The sequence below is a fragment of the Acinonyx jubatus genome, chromosome A3 (assembly GCF_027475565.1).
Source record: "Acinonyx jubatus isolate Ajub_Pintada_27869175 chromosome A3, VMU_Ajub_asm_v1.0, whole genome shotgun sequence".
Lineage (NCBI taxonomy): Eukaryota > Metazoa > Chordata > Mammalia > Carnivora > Felidae > Acinonyx > Acinonyx jubatus.
The window spans coordinates 26,502,901-26,521,700 of record NC_069388.1 but is presented as its reverse complement, the minus strand read 5'-3'; the positions used below and the strand labels follow the sequence as shown (position 1 = coordinate 26,521,700).

Genomic DNA, 18,800 nt, shown 5'->3' with positions numbered 1-18,800 from the left:
GCAGAATCTAGGTATCTCTCAGCCCTACTTCCCGTCTGCTGCATGGCCATTCCACAGCACTGATGTTCCATTCATAGTGTATATGTTCCATTCATAGTTTACATAATGCCCCTGTTGGTGGACATTTAGGTTATTTCAAATTCCCCTCTTGCCAATAGCACCTCAGTGAACATCCTTGAGCAGATATCTTTGTGTCTGTGAGTGTTTCTCTGGAATTAATGCCAGCAGGTAGAATTGATCCGTCAATTAATAAACACTAGGTAATGAAATAATACTGTAATTTCCTCTGGCCAGTCATTGTCTTTCCAATTCTTCAGGAATTGTTTCGCACACCAAAAAGTTATCTCTGGTCATTAGAAGATTGCTAAACAAGGCTTAGGGACTTTGGAGAGTTGGGGGGAGGGGTGGTAAAGGGGATGAGGAATCCAGTTAATTAATTAATAATGTGCCTCTCCTTTGAAGCTGGTCTCACTGATCAGTTTTCCTGGTTTCCCCATGTGGAGGCAGAAGCAGGGGTTTACTGGCCCCTCCCCTAGACTTCTGTGGGAAAAGCAAACCGGCGGATGCCCAGTGAATTAATTGCTGGTGGGGGGTGGGGAGGGACCATAATATCAGTTCTGTCTTTGGTGGGCACAGTATTATAGTCCTGCTAAAGCTGTGTGCCCTTGGGTGGCTATTGTAATCCACCGTGTCCCCGCCTCTGGCCAATCTAGGGCTCTGGAGCAGACTGCCTACCCCGGCAGGAAGGGATTGCATTACAATAAAGTGCCCCTCTTATAATAATGCAACCATTACAATAGCCATGGCTCTTGGGAGGCTTTTTGAGCCTCAGTTTCCTCCTTTCCAAAAAAACAACAGAGCCCCACTCGAGAGCTGGGGCCAGGGTTACAGAAGATGATAAGGGCAAACGCCTCACACACAGTGAAGTACACAGTGCCCGACGCGAACTCAGAGTTCAATAAGCCGTCACCTTTGTCATTATTATCAAAATACCAGGCAGATAGTGTATTAGGAATCAGAGAGGGCCGAAGACCACTAACTTCACCCAGCTTCAGAGTTGGGATCAGAACTCTCCCCAGACGGGAGGGGAAGCTGGGGTGGATAAGGAGGTGAAGAAACGTCCCAGTGATCTGAGGTGTGGGCCTGGTGGGGCGATTCCCAGGTGTGGAGCCGGGAGGTAAGGTGACCCTTCCCAGCTACCGCGCCTGCGAGGAGCGCATTCCCAGCCTTCCCGCCCGCCCGAGGTCCGCAGGTGACTGGCCGAGCGGGGCTCAGTGGGGGAGCGCTCTAGCCGGGTTTGCAGTCTCCATGGCGACCGCCCGCGCGGCGCCAGCCTGACAGCCCGTCCCGGTTTTATGAATGGGTGACGTCACGGGCCTGGCGTCTAACGGTCTGAGCCGCTTGTTCAGACGCTGACACAGACCCGCCCGGGAGGTGGGGGGGAGACTCGAGCTCCGCAGCTGCCGCGCCGTGGGAGGGAGACCCTGATCGGAGGTCTTGGGGGTGGGGGGGAAGGAGGGGACAGGAAACAGCCAAAAAAGGGAGAAAAATTCAAAAATAACTAGTTGATGCAGATATGGGGAATTTTTGCAGGGCGATGCAAACTTAGGGTAGAATCAGGGGATGCAGACCCCTCGGGGCTCCTTCTATCTAGTTCGTGTCCCGGAGGACCAGCCCCCAATGCCAGAGGAAGACTTTCTCGAATTAATTGCTCCCAGCCCGGGGAGCCTGGGTATTAAAAAAAAAAAAAAAAAAAATGGTCCCAGAAACATTAACCAGCAACTTTCTCCGGGAATTGGGTAAGGGAGACCAGCTCTGGGAAGCAGTGTGTGAAGGGAGGCCCGCTTTAAGTTTTAGTCCAAAGAGCCGGGAGATCAGGCTCCCAGAAGCCCAGACCTTGGTCAAGGGCTCTCTAGATAACCCAGAGCCAGCCCCTTCCCCACCCGGGCCTCAGTTTCTCCCATCTATAAAAGGGAGCTGAGAGGTGAGAAAATGAACCTGAGAAAACGGATTGTTAAAGTCATTTTCCTGTCGGCAAAGCCTCCTCCGCGAGGAGCCCAAGGTAGCCCTCGCCTCCACTAGCCACCCCGCCCCGTGCCCTCCCACTCTCTCTGCTGCTGAGATGGGTTCCCTTTCCAAGGCCGCGAGGGTGCACAAGCAGAGCAGGAGGCGGAACCCAGAGGCGCTCGAGGCCACGCCTTGAGATCTCCCATTGGCTGCTTTTGAACCCCTGAGCCCGCCTCTAGTGGGGTGTGTTGGGTTGGCGGGGGAGAGCCCGGCGTCTCTATAAAATGTGGGCTGCCGGGCTCAGACCTCGCATTCTACAACCGTCTCTTCCCTGCTCCGAGGTCTCTCTTTACCTTCGCCCGGCGTCCTCTGTGCGCTTCGTTTCCCTCTTACTCCGACGCCAGAATCATGAAGGTCGCCACTGGCAGCGCCGCGGCCGCTGCGGGCCCCAGCTGCGCGCTGAAGGCCGGCAAGACCGCAGGCGGCGCGGGCGAGGTGGTGCGCTGTCTGTCCGAGCAGAGCGTGGCCATCTCGCGCTGCGCGGGGGGCGCCGGGGCGCGCCTGCCTGCCCTGCTCGACGAGCAGCAGGTGAATGTGCTGCTCTACGACATGAACGGCTGCTACTCGCGCCTCAAGGAGCTGGTGCCCACCCTCCCCCAGAACCGTAAGGTGAGCCGGGTGGAGATCCTCCAGCACGTCATCGACTACATCTGGGACCTGGAGTTGGAGCTGAACTCGGAATCCCAAGTCGGGGCCCCCGGGGGCCGGGGGCTCCCCGCCCGGGCTCCGCTGAGCACCCTCAACGGCGAGATCAGCGCTCTGGCGGCCGAGGTGAGGTCCGAACTGGAGCACGAGAGCATTGTCCTTCTGCAGATGGGGAAACTGAGGCCCGGGGTGGGGGGAAACTTGGCCCGAGGTCGTCGCCCTCCTTTCGTGCACTTGCCTACGCGAGATCGGAGAGAGCGCTCCCTTAACGCTTCTTTTGGGGAAGGGCTTGCAGCCTCGTCCCTTCCAACCTGCCCGTCTCACCTCCTCTCTCTCGTTCCCACAGGCGGCTTGTGTTCCAGCGGACGATCGCATTTTGTGTCGCTGAAGCGCCTCCCTCAAGGACTGGCAGACCCCAGCCCTCCAGGGAGCGAGAGGAATTCGTGCTCTCTGATCCTACCGAGCGCCTCGCCGGAGGTGGGGAGGAGCAAGATTGAGATCAGCGACCGTGGGGCGCTTGCCGAATGCAGCCCAGGGTTGGCGGACTGAGAGGGCAGGCCGACCCTCCCCTCTACACCAACCAGCCACCAGAGACTTGGGGGACGGCCCCCCGTGTGTTTCTATTTTTTGAAAAGCAAACATTTTAAAAAATGGTCACGTTTGGTGCTTCTCAGATTTCTGAGGAAATTAATTGCTTTGTATTGTATATTACAATGATCACCGAGAATATTGTTTTACAATAGTTCTGTGGGGTGTTTTTGTTTTTGTTGTTGTTATTAAACAAATACTTTAGACTGCGGTACAGTTGCAGTGACTTCTTGGACGCAGGGGAGGGCCTTGAGGGAGGGGGTTGACCCCTGACCCCATTCCCAGCTGGTGCTGGGAGCGGGGAGGGGGACTAGAAGGCCACATCTGGACTGTCGCTTTTACCGACCTGAACTGAGTGTTTTCCGGTGTCTTTAAAGTCCATTCTTTTCCCATCACTGGCCATTTCCCTGCTCCCCAGTGTCATAAAATTAAATCCTCTAGACTTCTAGAGTCTTGCCAAGTGGTCATTGGGCCACCTGGGTCACCTGGGGAGGTTAAAATGCAGATCAACCTTTTAAGTCCCCCTCTGGGTTGAGTATTCAAACAAACCATGTAAGTTGGAGAACCAGGTCACTGGGCCACCTCCCTCTTCACCCAAGGTAGAGGAAGGGGAGATCTAAAGGAAAGACTTTCCCAGAGCCTGTCTGAGGTAGGACTTCTGTCACCCCATTTCCCAGTAGGAGGTGCCTTCCCCGTCTCCCTGTTGGGCCGCCTAGCCCTGGATTGTAGCAGGCTGCCCTGGGGCTCCTGGCTTGTCCAAGTGGGTGAGCAAGTTGGCAGGGCCAGCCTGGGCACAGCTGCTGAGCCACCTGCTCTGGGTCTGGACTTGGCCCCCTCACCCCGGCCTGGGTATGCCAACAGCTCAGACAAACGTCTCTCCCTCCCCCAGGGTTCCCGTGTGGGCCAAGGAGTGGGCGAGTCTGTCCCTAGCTCCGGAGCAGGAAAAAGGTGTCACTTGCAAGGGACTATCTGCCTGGACATGTGTGAGTTTGTACACGGTGTGGCCCTGTGTGTGTGTGTGTGAGACAAGAGCCAACTAGTAATTCTCCCTCACGGGGCTGGGTCATCTGTTGGGGTACAGGCCTGGAAGTGTGGATAAGGATGTGCACGGGGATGCGTGCAGGAGGGCAAATGTGAGCACATGTGTTCTACAGATAAGTGTGTGCAGCCGCCAGCCATTTGGGCTTGTGTGTTCTGCCTAAATGCATCATGGGCATCTCTGCATGGGTCTGGCTTGATGGATGGGTTTGTGTGTCCCAGAGATGTGGAACCGCACTGTGGGTTTCTAAGTGTGTAATTGTTCCGTAGGCCGGCTGGCATTCCTAGGCCTCCGCTGGTTTGGGGTGGAGGTGTGGGCAGCTGTGTTCAGGCAAACCCTCCCTCAGGAGTTCAAGTACCCACCCTGGGAGCAATTATTAGGCCCTGGGGCACCACCCCTCAAGTATCCCTACCACGTGGGTTCCGGGGGGAACAACCAAGCCCCCTGCCAGGGCAAAGAACTTGTCCCCCAGAGGGTAAGGCCTATTAATACATTTTCCAATAAATAGAATAAAGTAAACAGCACCTAGTACCACGAACCTGTTCCATGCTCCACTCTTTACATAGCGGATCCCATGGATCCCTGTGGGGCTACCGGCTGCATTCCGATTTACAGGAAACAGGCTCAGAAGGGATGAACACCATCAGCAGCCAATGAAAGATTATCACCCATTGAGCACTGACATTGAGCCAGGTACCTTCCTACCCGGAGCACGTTATGGACTTAATCAAAGAACACGGTATTTGGAGGTAAATCATGTCCTTTGCTACTCCCCGCTCAACACCCCACCCCGCTGCTGTTTTGTGGCATCGACTTCTCAGAATTGTTGTAGAGAATAAATGGAATGGAGCGCTTCGCACGCAGTGTTTGGTAGTTATAAATTATCATTAACTGTCGCCTGTGTGTCCTTGGAGTGTCCTCAGAGGCACACGTGTGCACCCACTCCCTCCCGTGTGCGCCTCCCCCCGCAAGCCCACCCACGGGCACGTGGGCGTGTCCCCCGCGTGTCCTCCCACACGGGAAGGCCTTCCTCCAGGGGAGGAAGGGGCTGTGGCTGGGGCCTCGGCCACCTCCCCCGCCATTCAGGCACACTCTGGCTTCCACGTTTCCCTCTTTTCCCCTTTGGCCGGGGCCCAGCCCATCTGGAGGCCGGCTCGGCGGCGGCCTGGGAGCGTTTCCATCAGCTGGGCCCGAGGAATGCGGAGCTATTTAACCTGAGCATCCCCAGGTGTACGGAGGCGCCTGGCTGTCTGGGGCCCGCCGCCCTTGGCACGGCCGCGCTAGACAAACAGCGCCGCCCCCGCCCTGCCCCTCCGCCCGCAGCTGCAGCCGGGCCTGGGAACGGGCGGGCGCCGGGCTTGCATCAGGCTCGCCTCGCAGGGCAGGGGCGGGGCGGGGGGACACGACCAGGGGCCGTCGTGACTGTGTGTGTGTGTGTGTGTGTGTGTGTAGCACGCAAAAACCTGCTCTGTGTATGCACAAAACCCTGCTCTGTGGGGTGTGTTGGGGGGGGGGGGTCAGATGCAAAACCCTGCTCCTTTCAGTGCTGCTTGGGAAACCATTAACTCCGTAACCCCCCTCCCGGACAGGGTGCAGGGAGGACCAGGCACAGAAGCCACAGAGAAACACCAGGACGGTTTCTTGGGCGTTAGACCCTGCCTGTCCATGGCTGCGGGTCTGAGACTCGAAGTTTTTTGTTGTTTTTTTTTAATTTAACAAACATCTATAGGGCACTTATTATGTGCCAGATATCATACTAGGTTCTTTTAAAATTTACTTCATCTAGCCCTCCTCACAGTTGTACCAGAGAAGTGCTATCATGCTCATTTCAATCAAAACAACAGCAACAACAATAATAATAGGCTAACATTTCAGTTGGGAGGCTGCTGGATCAGCCTGGGGCTCAGCCTTGCCGCTCATCACTTCACCTGTTTCAGCCTCCATTTTCTCATCTGAAAAATGGGATCCAGAACCTTGCCTCCAAGGATCAGGTGAACCAGAGTATATAAAAAGCTTAGCATCGTGACTGGCTCATAGTGGACACTTAGTGTATGTTGGTGCTTTACGGGCTTATTGCTATTTCTACTTTTCAGCTGAGTAAAGTGGAGGCATCAATCAGAGAGGTGACAGGACACTGACTTAGAGGGCTTTTCAGAAATCAGGTTGGTCCAAACAAGGCTAATGAGGGGTTTCAGGTTCCCATAGGACATCCGGTTGGGCTGTTTCATCATAGTTCCGGTCGAAATCATACCTGGTCATTATATATTTTTGTTTGAAATGTGTAAGCTGGAAAAATGCAAGACACATAACGCAAATCACAATTTTTGCAACCCATGTTTTGGCATTTCTTAATTTAAAAAAATCGAATTATAGCCCCAAAAGATGGAAATGGCCCAGGCTTTCTTGACCTCTAAGAGGTGCTGTGGGTGCAGGTTCTTCTGTGGGAGCCGGTTGTGAGAGGCAGGTCACATAGTTAGACCCAGGTCTCGAAGCAGGTAGAGACCAACCAATCTGTGGAAATGTCTGCTCCTTCTGAGGCCGAGGGATCACCTGGCCCTTACCTCTGGATGCACGCTCTCCCCTCTGCAGAAGTAAGGGTGCTTCACACACAACCAACCAACCCTGCACCTGCCTGTTTGAGTTGCCCAGGGCTCAGAGTTGGCTTAATAAAGAGGTACCCTGGTACCCCACCCCCCCATTTTTGTCTCCTGAGACTGAAAAGCTCAGCCATATAACCTTTATTTGTGCCAGCTACTCTAATTTGAGGTCCAGGAACTTCTGGCCAGATAGGGCTTTCCACCGCCAGAGGTCATACAGAGCAAGGCTTTCCTGGGACGGGCGGGCCTATGATCCCAGCACGGCTGCCGGAGAGAAAGGAGGTGAGTCATGGCCAGGCCAGGGTCCGGGAAAGGGAAGGGAAGAGGAAACCAGAAGGCCTGGAGGCGCACATGGTTGGAGGGGGAGCCCTTATCTTCCCAGACCCGCCCTGGCTGGTGCTTCCTGCCCCAGCTCTTGCAAAATCTCTTTCCCAGCGCTGCCCCCAAGGTGGGTGCTTTGGGCTAGTACAGGGTTGCATCAGGGGCTTGTGCAAGGGGCAGCTGGGACAGGGGAATGGGGCAGTGCCTGCAGGCCAAGAGGGGCAAGAAAAGGCAGACTCAGGTTCTAGGCCCCATGCCACTTGTCACCGCACACTTGCTGCACCTTCCAGGCCCTCGACATCCTCAGCTTTAAAATGGGTGTTCCAGTCATTGTTCAGAGGTTTCAGTGACATCATCCTGATCCCATCCACTCCTTAAGCCCCAGGCTAGGCTATTGTCATCTCCACCTGGAAAACTGTGCCAGCCTCAACTGGTTTATTCAACAAATAGTTATAATGCTCCTACCATGTACTAGGAACTAACAGGGCTGCAGGAACTAACAATTTAGATAAAAATCCTTGCCCTCTTGAAACTTACGTTCTAGTGGAGGAAGACAGACAGGAAATAAATATGCATAGGTATAAGAGGCAGCTTCACCCTGAAATTACTGAAGCTTAAACTTCAAGTCTTCTTGCCTGGAAAGAGTCCTAGAAACATGTTCATGGTGTGTGTGTGTGTGTGTGTGTGTGTGTGTGTTTTGTAAAATTTGCAAACCATTGTGCCTAGGTTGCAAAAATCTAGGTTCCATGAAACCTAGATTCTCCCCTGGATATGCAAAGGGGGAGGAGCACCTGGGTGCTCAGTCCGTTAAGCCACGGATACTTGGTTTTGTCTCGGGTCATGATCTCAGGTTCACGATGAGTTCGAGCCCCGTGTGGGCTCCGCTCAGCCAGTGCAAAAGCCTGCTTGGGATTCTATCTCTGGCCCTCCTCCACTCGCACTCTCTCTCAAAATAAATAAACTTTAAAATAATCACAAAGAGGGTAGCGCCACAGGATCCAAACTTGAAGGCAAGGGTGCAAGAGGCGCAGCAGAATCAATTCTACGGGTGTTATTCGTTTCTTCAGTTACAGCCCCCAAGTTCTGCCAGTGGTAGGGAAAGCTGGGTAGATGAGAGCACTCCCGCACGCAGCTGAACAACTCCGCGCCTCAGCAAACGCGGGCGCCCTGCGGGCTCCGGCCTTCCTCGGTCCACTTGCGCCCCCTGGCGGGAAGATCCAGAAGTGCGCCAGCGCCGGTGAGAAACCAAGCAGGGCCGTCGCAGCCGTACGGCGGGCGGCGAAAGCTGGTGCCTTGGCGGCCTCTGGCGGACTATCTGGAAACTGCAGGTGGCTAGAGCTGTGCGCACATTGGAAGAGCATTTCTGTGTCTGTGAATGTTTGTGTACAGGTAGGCCGCAGGCTTGGAATCCAGAGATATCCGTCTTCAGCCCTTGCTCTTATCGGTGCATTAGCTACCCTTTCCCCAACTCTTTAATCCCCTTTTTTCTTCCTTGCTCTGTGACAACCCCCTCTGAGGCCTCATTACTTCATCTATAAAAGCAGATCTTGGACAAATCCTTGAAATGTTTCAAAAACTGTGAAATGTACTATATATACAAAAAAGCAGATATTGGCTAATGTATACAGTTTGAAGGTAATAATGAGCACTCAAGTACCAGCCACTCTGCTTAAGAAATGAAAGATTAGGATGGGGTGCCTGGGTGGTTCAGGTGGTTAAGCATCCCACTTAGGCTCCGACTTAGGCTCAGGGCATGAACCCACCCACGGTGGGTTCAAGACCCGCGTTGGGCTCTGTTGCTGATAAGCTCAGAGCCTAGAGCCTGCTTTGGATTCTGTATCTCCCTCTCTCTCTGCCCCTACCCCTGGTCCCTCTCTAAATATTAAAAAAACATTTTTTTTTAAGAAATGAAAGATTAGTTTCTTTTTTTAATGTTCATTTATTTTTGAAGGAGAGAGCACGGGCGTATGCACAAGCCAGGGAGGAGCAGAGAGAGAACAGAAGATCCAAAGCAGGCTCTGCGCTGAGAGTGGAGAGTCCGATGCAGGGCTTGAACTTACGATCCAAAAGATAATGACCTGAGCTGAAGTCAGACTATTAACCAACTGAGCCCCCCGGGCACCCTAACAGACTTGTTCTTTTGAGGCCCTTGTGTGCCCCTTTAGATACAAACCCCAACCCTCCCTGCAACACATTGTCACGATTCAACTTGGTGTTAATTAGTCATTTGTTCTTTTATTTTTTCCACATGTGCACCAGTTTGCATCCTGAAATACGTTATTACTTAATCTTACCTGGGTTTTGCCTTTTATATAAATAGAATCATACTACGTGCAATGTTTTGTCACGTGGTCATAAATTACACAAGAATCATCCATGTTGGTGGGTGTAGACTTAGCTGCATAGTCCTCCACAATGTGATTTATTTACCTGATCTCTTGTGGATGAACCTTTGGGTTGTTTCGTGAGTTTTGCTATTGTCTAGTGGTGTTGCTCTGAACGTCTTTGCGTGCGTCTCCCAGTGAATGTGTGAGGAGGGAGGGCACGCGCACAGTTTCAAAGTTACCAGGTTGGACTAGAGTCTATGTTAATTAAAAAAAAAAAAATTTTTTTTTACATTTATTTATTTTTGAGAAACAGAGTGAGACAAAGCGCGAGCCGGGGAGGGGCAGAGAGAGAAGGAGACACAGTAGCAGGCTCCAGGCTCTGAGCAAGGGGTCAGCACAGAGCCTGATGGGGGGCTCGAACCCACAAACCGTGAGATCATGACCTGAGTCGAAGTCGGACGCTCAACCGACTGAGCCACCCAGGCGCCCCAAGAGTCTATGTCAATTAAACAGAGCAGTCAGAACTGGGAGGTCCCCAAGGTATCACTGAACCCAACACACTTATTGTAGAAAGGGAGACCCAGAGAAGTGAAGAGTGATTTGCCCAGAGTCCCACAGCCTTGGTCTCCTATCATGGCCCCGGAGTAATTTGGGGGACGTTTCCTTCCCATTTTGAGGAGTAGCAAGCTTATTTATTTATTTAGTTAGTTAGTTATTAAAAAGATTATTTATATAAATAATCTCTACACCCCACTGGGGGCCCAGACTGACGACCCAAGCTCAAGAGTCGCATGCTTTTCCAACTGAACCAGCCAGGCACTCCTATTTAACCTTCAAAATTGTCCTCGCGGCTGGTTTTAGAATTCTGGACGAAGTGGAAGCACCGACTGCTCCTTGGAGAGCGTCCCACGGACAAACAGACTCACATTCACCGGATCTCCAAGTCCTGCCAATTTAACCCCTGAATGTTCCCCAAATCCACGCACCTCTGCCCATCCCCCCCCCCCCCCCCCCCCCCGGTTGCCATCATGTCTCGTCTGCACATTGCAGTAGCCTCCCCACTGGTTCTCCCTGCTTCTCCCAGTGTCTGCCCCATGTTCTCCACACAGCCGTCAGAAGGACCATTCTAGAACATAGGTAGGTCCTGTTGCTTGCCTGCTTAAAACTTTCCTGCGGCTTCCAGTTGCACTTAGAATGGAATCCTAATTGTTTCCCTCTCAACTTTGCTGTAAACCTAAAACTGTTCCAAAAGTAAAATCTTTAAAAAGAATCCTCATTTCTTTCCCACGGCTTCCGAGGCACAGTAAGGTGTGGTTCCCACCTGAGTCCTCCTTCTCCTGCACTCCCCCTCATCTACCCTGCTGTCCTCTGGTCCCCTTCCAGTCATTCATTCCTGACCCCGGGGGGCCTTTGCACATGCTGTGCCTGCTGCCTGAGATTCTGTGCCCCACAAATCCTTTTGTCTTTCAGAGCTAAGCCTGCTGTTGCCTCTTCAGAGAGGTCCTCCCCATTCACATCTGTCATTGTCCCTGGGGGAAGTTGCTTAACCTCTCATGCACTTAGAAGCTTCTGATCCTCATGGCGGTTTTTAAAAATAACCGCGCGCGCGCGCGCGCGCACACACGCCTCACAAATTCTTTGACACTTCCTCCCATCAGAAGGTGGCTCTATGTGAACCTGGATGGGCTTTTGTGACTATTTTAACCAACCGATTACAGCAAAAGCGATGCTCTGTTTTCCAAGGCTAGATCATGAAAAGTCATGCAGCCTTCTGCCAGGTTTTCCCCGGGCGCTCAGTCTGGAGGAAGTAGCCGTCCTGTGAGCCTGCCATGAGACTGTCACGCTGGCAAGGCTCTGTGTAGTTAGTCCGGATGACACTTCCAGCTGAGCTCAGCCTTCCAGCCACTCATGTGGGGGTGAAGCTATACTGGATCCTTCAGACTAGCCTGTCAGCCAGCTGAGCCCTCCTGAGAGACCCCAGCTGATGCCACAGGGAACAGAAAAACGACCCAACCAACCCCTCCCAGAATTCCTGACCCATGGAATCTACGACATGTAATAAGATGGCTGTTGTTTAGCGACAATAGCCAAAGTATGGAAGGAGCCCAAATGTCCATCGACAGAGGAATGGATAAGGAAGATGTGGTGTATATATATACAATGGAGTATTACTCGGTGATCAAAAAGGATGAAGTCTTGCCATTTGCAATAACGTGCATGGAACTGGAGGGTATTAGGCTAAGCGAAATTAGTCAGAGAAAGACGAGTATCATATGACTTACGCATATGTGGCATTTAAGGTACAAAACAGATGAACATAAGGGAAGGGAAGCAAAAATAATACCCAAACAAGGAAGGGGACAAAACAAAAGAGGCTCTTAAATACAGAGAACAAACAGAGGGGTGCTGGAGGGGCTGTGGGTGGGGGGATGGGCTAAATGGGCAAGGGGCATTAGGGAGGACACTTGCTGGGAGGAGCACTGGGTGTTATATGTAGGGGTGAATCACCGGATTCCACTCCCGAAGTCATTATTGCACTATATGCGAACTTGGATGTAAATTTAAAGTAAGTAAGTAAGTAAATAAATAAATAAATAAATAAAAGTTAGGATATCTATAATAAATAAAGAAATAAAGTAATAATAAAGAAATAAAGAAATAAAATGGATGTTGTTTTAGCTAAGTTTTGGGGTAGTTGGTTGCAGAACAATTTATCCCCGGAACAATCTTGTTTGTTTCCTTGTCCGTCGTGTCTCCTTTCTCTAGAAGAGGTGCTCCATGGGCTGCTTTGTTCTGGGCTGTGTGCACCCTGTGGAGCACAGAGCCTGGCACACCGTTGGTGCTCAATAACAACCTGTTGAATAAATGAGATGATGGGTGAATAGACATATGCACACCATACTCGGGCCCAGCTCCATTCACCCTGCTGAGGAGCGTTTCTGGGATAATCTTGCAGATATCTCGGTATTGGGAAGATTTCTGGCTTCTGCCATCCCCTGGCGGCCCAGTCCCTAGCCCTGGAAGGGGGTACAGAGAGTGGCTCTGGTCACAAGCTCACCGGGGCCTCGGCGCCCTTCGGTAAGTGCTACCTGCCACGGCCTCTCCATGACGTTCTGTCCTCCAGACTTCGCCTAAGGAGGCCTCCTTTATCTCAGGGCACCGCCTCCAGAAAGCTGGCCCAGTTGGGCACTGTCCCAGGCTGGTCCTGGCCTCCATAAACCCCACTCTGTGCCCAGCTTCTTGATCACAGACAATTGCAGGGATTCATCTGCGATGAGCCCCACCCAGTGCCTTCGGAGCACCTCTTTTTCCCACCTTGTCACCTCCCAACCTGCACTTAGAGCCCTCTCTCCCACAGTTCAGTCCTCAAACCATGACAGTCCCCATCCCAAGATACCTACTATGCGTCATGCCCTGTGCTGGCTCTTTTGCTGTGGTACCTCATTTCAATATCTCCACAGCCCAGTGGGATCAGGTTCATAAGTACCCCATTTTATTTATTTATTGTTTTAAGATTTTTTTTTAAGTAATCCCTACACCCAAATGCGGGGCTTGAACTCACAACTCCGAGATCAAGAGTCACATGCTTTTCAGACGGAGTCAACCAGGTGCCCCATTACTATAAAGAGAAGGATCCCCTAGGGGGCGCCTGGGTGGCCCAGTCAGTTAAGCATCTGACTTCAGCTCAGGTCATGATCTCACAGCTAGTGGGTTCCAGCCCAGTGTGGGGCTCTGTGCTAATAGCTCAAAGCCTGGAGCCTGCTTCGAATTCTGTGTCTGAATCTCTCTGCCCCTCTCCCACTCGCGCGTGCGCGCCCTCTCTCTCTCTCTCTCTCAAAAGTAAATAAACATAAAAAAAAAAAAGAATGACCGACTAAAGGATGCTAAATTCAATGCATTAAACTTTAAGCAGACACAGGCTATTTTCATAATTTCAAAGTATCTCCCTTAACACATTTAATCATCATGCAGAGTAAAACAGTAGTTTTATAGCAGAGAAACCCAGCAGATAACACTTCAGACAAGTGATCAAGGTGAGGGTCACCAGCCTCAGGTCCCCCCCCCCCCCCCCCCCCACCGTAGGACGCACTGAGAAAGGCGTGATGTCGCTTCTGTGATATTTTTCCCAATAGTGCATAACTTCAACCTGATCATGAGAAAACTTCAGACAACCCCCAACTGACAGATATTCTACAAAATAGCTGCCTGGGCCTCTTCAAAAGTGTCAAGGTCATGAAAGAGAAGGAAAGACTGAGGACCTGTCATAGACTGAAGGAGTGTAAGGAGACATGAGGACTGGACTGGGTCCCAGAACAGAAAAGGAGTGCAAACTGGTGAAATCCAAATAATCTCTGTCCTTTAGTCAGTAGTAATGGGCCAAGGTTAATTTCTTCGTTTTGATAAGGGCTCTATCATGCAAGATATTGACAAATGGGGAAGCTGGGTGAACTCTCTGTAACTTGTTTTATTTTTGTTACTTCTGTAAGTTTAAAAATTATCTCAAAGGGAGAGGGGCGCCTGGCTGGCTCAGTCCGTGGAGCATGTTGACGCTTGATCTCCGGATTGGGAGTTCAAGCCCCACATTGAGGGCAGAGATTACTTACAAATAAAATCTTTAAAAAAAAAAATTTTTTTTAATGTTTATTTTTGAGAGGGAGAGGGAGAGAGACAGAGCGCGAGTGGTGGAGGGGCAGAGAGAGAGGGAGACAGGATCCCAAGCAGGATCCAGGCTCTGAGCTGTCAGCACAGCCGCGGGGCTCGAACCCACAAGCAGCAGCGAGATCGTGACTTGAGCGGAAGTTGGACGCTCAACCGACTGAGTCCCCCAGGTGTCCCAAAAAATAACATCTTCAAAAATAAATAAAGTATCTCAAAGGGAAAAAACTGACATTAAAATTAAGAAAGAGAAGGAGATAATGAAGGCTAAGCTGGAGCAGGCCCACCACGACAGCCCCTGCCTCCCACGGATTACAACTGAAAACTCTGGGCAAACACAAAAAGCAGCCACTTACAGAAGGAGTCTGTAAATAATAGAGAGCAGATTGGGGTGAAAAGTCCAAATGTGAAGACCAACTAGTATGGCATCGGTGCGTTTCCTGGTAAATGTTCTTGTATCTTCTTGCTTTGACCTAGAGTGCTCTGAATCAGAAACTGTACAGTTGACCAGTGCAGCAAAAACGCCAATGGAAAAGCCTGACATTCTGGGGGCACCTGGGTGACTCAGTCGGTTGAGCATCCGACTTGACTTGATTTTGGCTCCTGTCATGATCCCAGGGTCGTGGGATCAAAACCCACGTTGGAGGGGCGCCTGGGTGGCTCAGTTGGTTGGGTGACCGACTTTGGCTCAGGTCACGATCTCTCAGTTTGTGAGTTCGAGCCCCGCCTCAGGCTCTGTGCTGATTGTTCCGAGCCTGGAACCTGCTTCGGATTCTACCTCTCTCTACCCCTCCCCTGCACATGCTCTGTATCTCTCTGTCTCTCAATAAATAAACATTTATTTTATTTTTTTTAACGTTTATTTATTTTTGAGACAGAGAGAGACAGAACATGAATGGGGGAGAGTCAGAGAGAGAGAGGGAGACACAGAATCCAAAACAGGCTCCAGGCTCTGAGCTGTCAGCACAGAGCCCGACGCGGGGCTCCAACTCACAAACCGTGAGATCATGACCTGAGCCGAAGTCGGAAGCCCAACCGACTGAGCCACCCAGGCACCCCAATAAACGTTTAAAAAAAATTAAAAAACAAAACCCACGTTGGAAAATAAACAAATAAATACCCAGGTTGGGTTCTGCACCAAGCATGTAGCCTGCTTGAAATTCTGTCTCTTCCTCTGCCTCTCTCCCCTGCTCCTGCGCTGTTTCTCAAAATGAAATGAAATAAAATAAGAATATAATAAGAAGGAAAGCCTAACATTCTGGCCAGAGAAGCTGGAAAACGCCCCCCCATTGTGAGCTGGAGGGTGAGGAGAGTCCTCCTCCTCATCGTTTGTGTTTAATCATGTTTGCACCCGGTTCTGCCCCAGGGCAGCCCCAGTCTGTTCTGCTGTCCCCAAACCCGTTGGCCCTCTAAGGGAAAAGAACATGGAAAATGGGGTCCCTGTGGCGCAAATAGTGTGGGAAATCCTCCAAATCTCCTTCTCTATTTTCTCTTGCTGCTTTGCCTTGAGGGCAGGCCCAGTGGCAAGGAATTGGGAGAGGGAACCAGCAGTTAGAACGCTAAGAGTACTTCATTTTTTTAAGTTTTTATTTTTATTTTATTTTTAACCAAACTCATCAAGTTGTATACATTAAATATTTACAGCTTTTCATATGCCAATTACAACTTAATAAAATTATTTAAAATTTTTTTTAATTTTAAAGAGAGAGAGAGAGAGAGTGTGTGTGTGTGTGTGTGTGTGTGTGTGTGTGTGTGCAAGCAGGGGAACAGGGAAGAGGGAGAGAGAGAGAAAGAGAGGGAGAAAGAGAGACAGAGAGGGAGAGACTCCCAAGCAGGCCCCATGCCCAGTGCAGAGCCCGACTCCAGGTGGGATCCCACAACCTTGGGATCACAACCAGAGCCGAAATCAAGAGTTGGATGCTCAACTGCCTAAGCCACCCACGCGTTCCTACATCTTAATGAAATGATTTTTTAAAAATCACTGTTGGGGCACCTGGGTGGCACAGTTGATTGAACATCAGACTTCGGCTCATGATCTCGTGGTTCGTGAGTTCAAGCCTCACATCAGGCTCACTGCTGTCGGTACAGAGCCCACTTCAGATCTTCTGTCCCCCCTCTCCGCCCCTCCTCCGCTTTACTCTCTCTCAAAAACAAACAAACAAAATAAATCACTGTTATACTAAAAAGAAAGAAAGAATGAAAGAAAGAAAGAAAGAAAGAAAGAAAGAAAGAAAATAAATAAATCACTGTTATACTAAAAAGAAAGAGAATGAAAGAAAAAAAACTAAATCACCAAATGAAGATTTTAGGAGAAATATAATATCTCAGAGCTTAAAAATTTGCTAGATGGTCTTAATAGTAGAGGGGAGGTGACAAAGGAAAGACTTAGTGAACCTGAAGTGAGATCAGTAGAAGTTATCCAATCTAAAGGACAGAGAGAAAACCATTTTTTTTTAATTTATTTTTAAGTAATCTTTACACCCACCGTGGAGCTCAAACTCACAACCCCGAGATCCAGAGGCACATTCTCCACCCACTGAGCCAGCCAGGCACCCCAAGAAAAATATTTTTTAAACCAAACAGAGACTTAGGGACGTGTAGGACAATATCAAAAGCTCTAATATTGGGGCACCTGGGTGGCTCAGTCGGTTGGTTGTGTCCAGCTTCGGCTCAGGTCATGATCTCACAGTCTGTGGGTTCTAGCCCCATGTCGGGCTCTGTGCTGACAGCTCAGAGCCTGGAGCCTGCTTTGGATTCTGTGTTTCCTTCTCTATCTGCCCTTTCCCAGCTTGCACACACTCTCTCTCTGTCTCTCTCTCCCTCAAAAATAAATAAACATTAAAAAAGTTTTAAAAAATCTAATATTTATGCCACTGGGGTCCCTTATTGGTGCAGAAAAATTTTTTTTAAATGATGACTTCAATTTTCCCCAATTTGGTGAAAAATATAAATTTACAGATTCAAGAAGGTTAGTGAATTCCAAACAGGGTAAACTCAAAGACAACTTTGAGTCCGGATGCCGATAACCAAATTGCTGAAAACCAACAGAAAGGAAAAACAACCTTGAAAGCAGCCAGAACAAAGAGAAGACTTTAGGGGCACCTGGCTGGCACAGTTGGTTAAGCGTCGGACTCTTGATTTTGGTTTAGTCACAATCTCACGGTTTGTGAGATCAAGACCCGTCCCATTGGGCTCTTTGCTGAGAATGGAGCCTGCTTGGGATTCTCTCTCTCCTTTTCTTTGCCCCTCTTCCTCTCTCTCTCTCTCTCTCTCTCTCTCTCTCTCAAAAATAAATAAATAAACATTTAAAAAGAATCACAATTTAGCAGACCTAAATTTGCATTTCAATAATTATATAAATATACTAATTATTACATAAATGCACCAATTAAAAGAGAGCAACTGTTGGATTAAAGTTGAAAAAAGAAGCAAGACCCAACTATTTTCTGTTCACAAGGGGCCCACTTTAAATATAATTATGGGGGCGCCTGGGTGGCTCCGTTGGTTAAGCATCTGACTTCAGCCCAGGTCATGATCTCACGGTCCGTGAGTTCGAGCCCCGCGTCGGGCTCTGTGCTGACAGCTCAGAGCCTGGAGCCTGTTTCGGATTCTGTGTCTCCCTCTCTCTGACCCTCCCCCATTCATGCTCTGTCTCTCTCTGTCTCAAAAATAAATAAACGTTAAAAAAAAAATAAATAAATATAATTATGTAGGCAGATTAAAAGAAGGATATAAAAAATATACCATGGAACCACAAATTTAAAAAAAAAGTTGGGGGGCACCTGGGTGGCTCAGTCGGTTGGGCATCCGACACTTGATTTCAGCTCAGATCATGATCTCATGGTTTGTGAGATTGAGCCCCAAGTCAGGATCTGTGCTGACAGCATGGAGACTGATAGGGATTCTCTCTCTCTCTCTCTCTGTCTGCCCTCCCCCATATTCTCTCTCTCAAAATAAATAAATAAACATAAAAAAAATTAAAATTAGGGGCACCTGGGTGGCTCAGTTGAGTAAATGTCTGACTTGGTTTCAGCTCAGGTCATGATCTCACGGTTCGTGGGTTCAAGCCCCACATCGGGCTCTGCACTGGCAGTGTGGGGTCTGCTCGGGGTTCTCTCTCCCTCTCTCTCTGCCCCTTCCCTACTTGTGCTCTCTCTCTCAAAATAAATAAACATTACAAAAATAAACGTAAATAAAAATTCAAAAGTTGGCATGGCTATATTAATAATAGACAAAGTAGAATTCAAAACAAGAAAAATCACAAGGGATAAAGAAGGACATTGTGTAATGAACAAAGAGTTAGTTCATCAAGCCATGGCAATCCTGAGTGTCTGGGCTTATCAACAAAGCTTCTAAATATATAAGGCAAAAACTGGTAGATCTGAAAAAAGAAAAAGGAAATAAAGTCACAGTTATACTTGTGGATGCCACCACTCCTCATTCAGTAACTGATAAAATAGCAATTTAGCAAAAATATGAAAGACCTGAACAACACTATCAATGAACTTGACCTAACTGACATTTCTAGAGAACGCAACCTAACAGTAGCCCAGAACACGT

General features: G+C 49.8%; 1 protein-coding gene across 1 annotated transcript; it reads left to right on the top strand.

The window, feature by feature from the left end:
• Positions 1–1,777: 1,777 nt before the first annotated feature.
• On the top strand, positions 1,778–3,511 carry ID1 (inhibitor of DNA binding 1). The gene is made up of 2 exons (XM_027069798.2): positions 1,778–2,838; positions 3,059–3,511. The coding sequence occupies exons 1-2, from the start codon at positions 2,416–2,418 to the stop codon at positions 3,098–3,100; spliced, it is 465 nt and encodes a 154-aa protein (XP_026925599.1). The 5' UTR covers positions 1,778–2,415; the 3' UTR covers positions 3,101–3,511.
• Positions 3,512–18,800: the final 15,289 nt, after the last annotated feature.

Coding starts and splice junctions, on each gene's coding strand:
- ID1 (XM_027069798.2), top strand. CDS start 2,416: ATGAAGGTCGCCACTGGCAGCGCCGCGGCCGCTGCGGGCCCCAGCTGC. Junction 2,839..3,058: donor TCAGCGCTCTGGCGGCCGAG/GTGAGGTCCGAA, acceptor TCGTTCCCACAG/GCGGCTTGTGTTCCAGCGGA.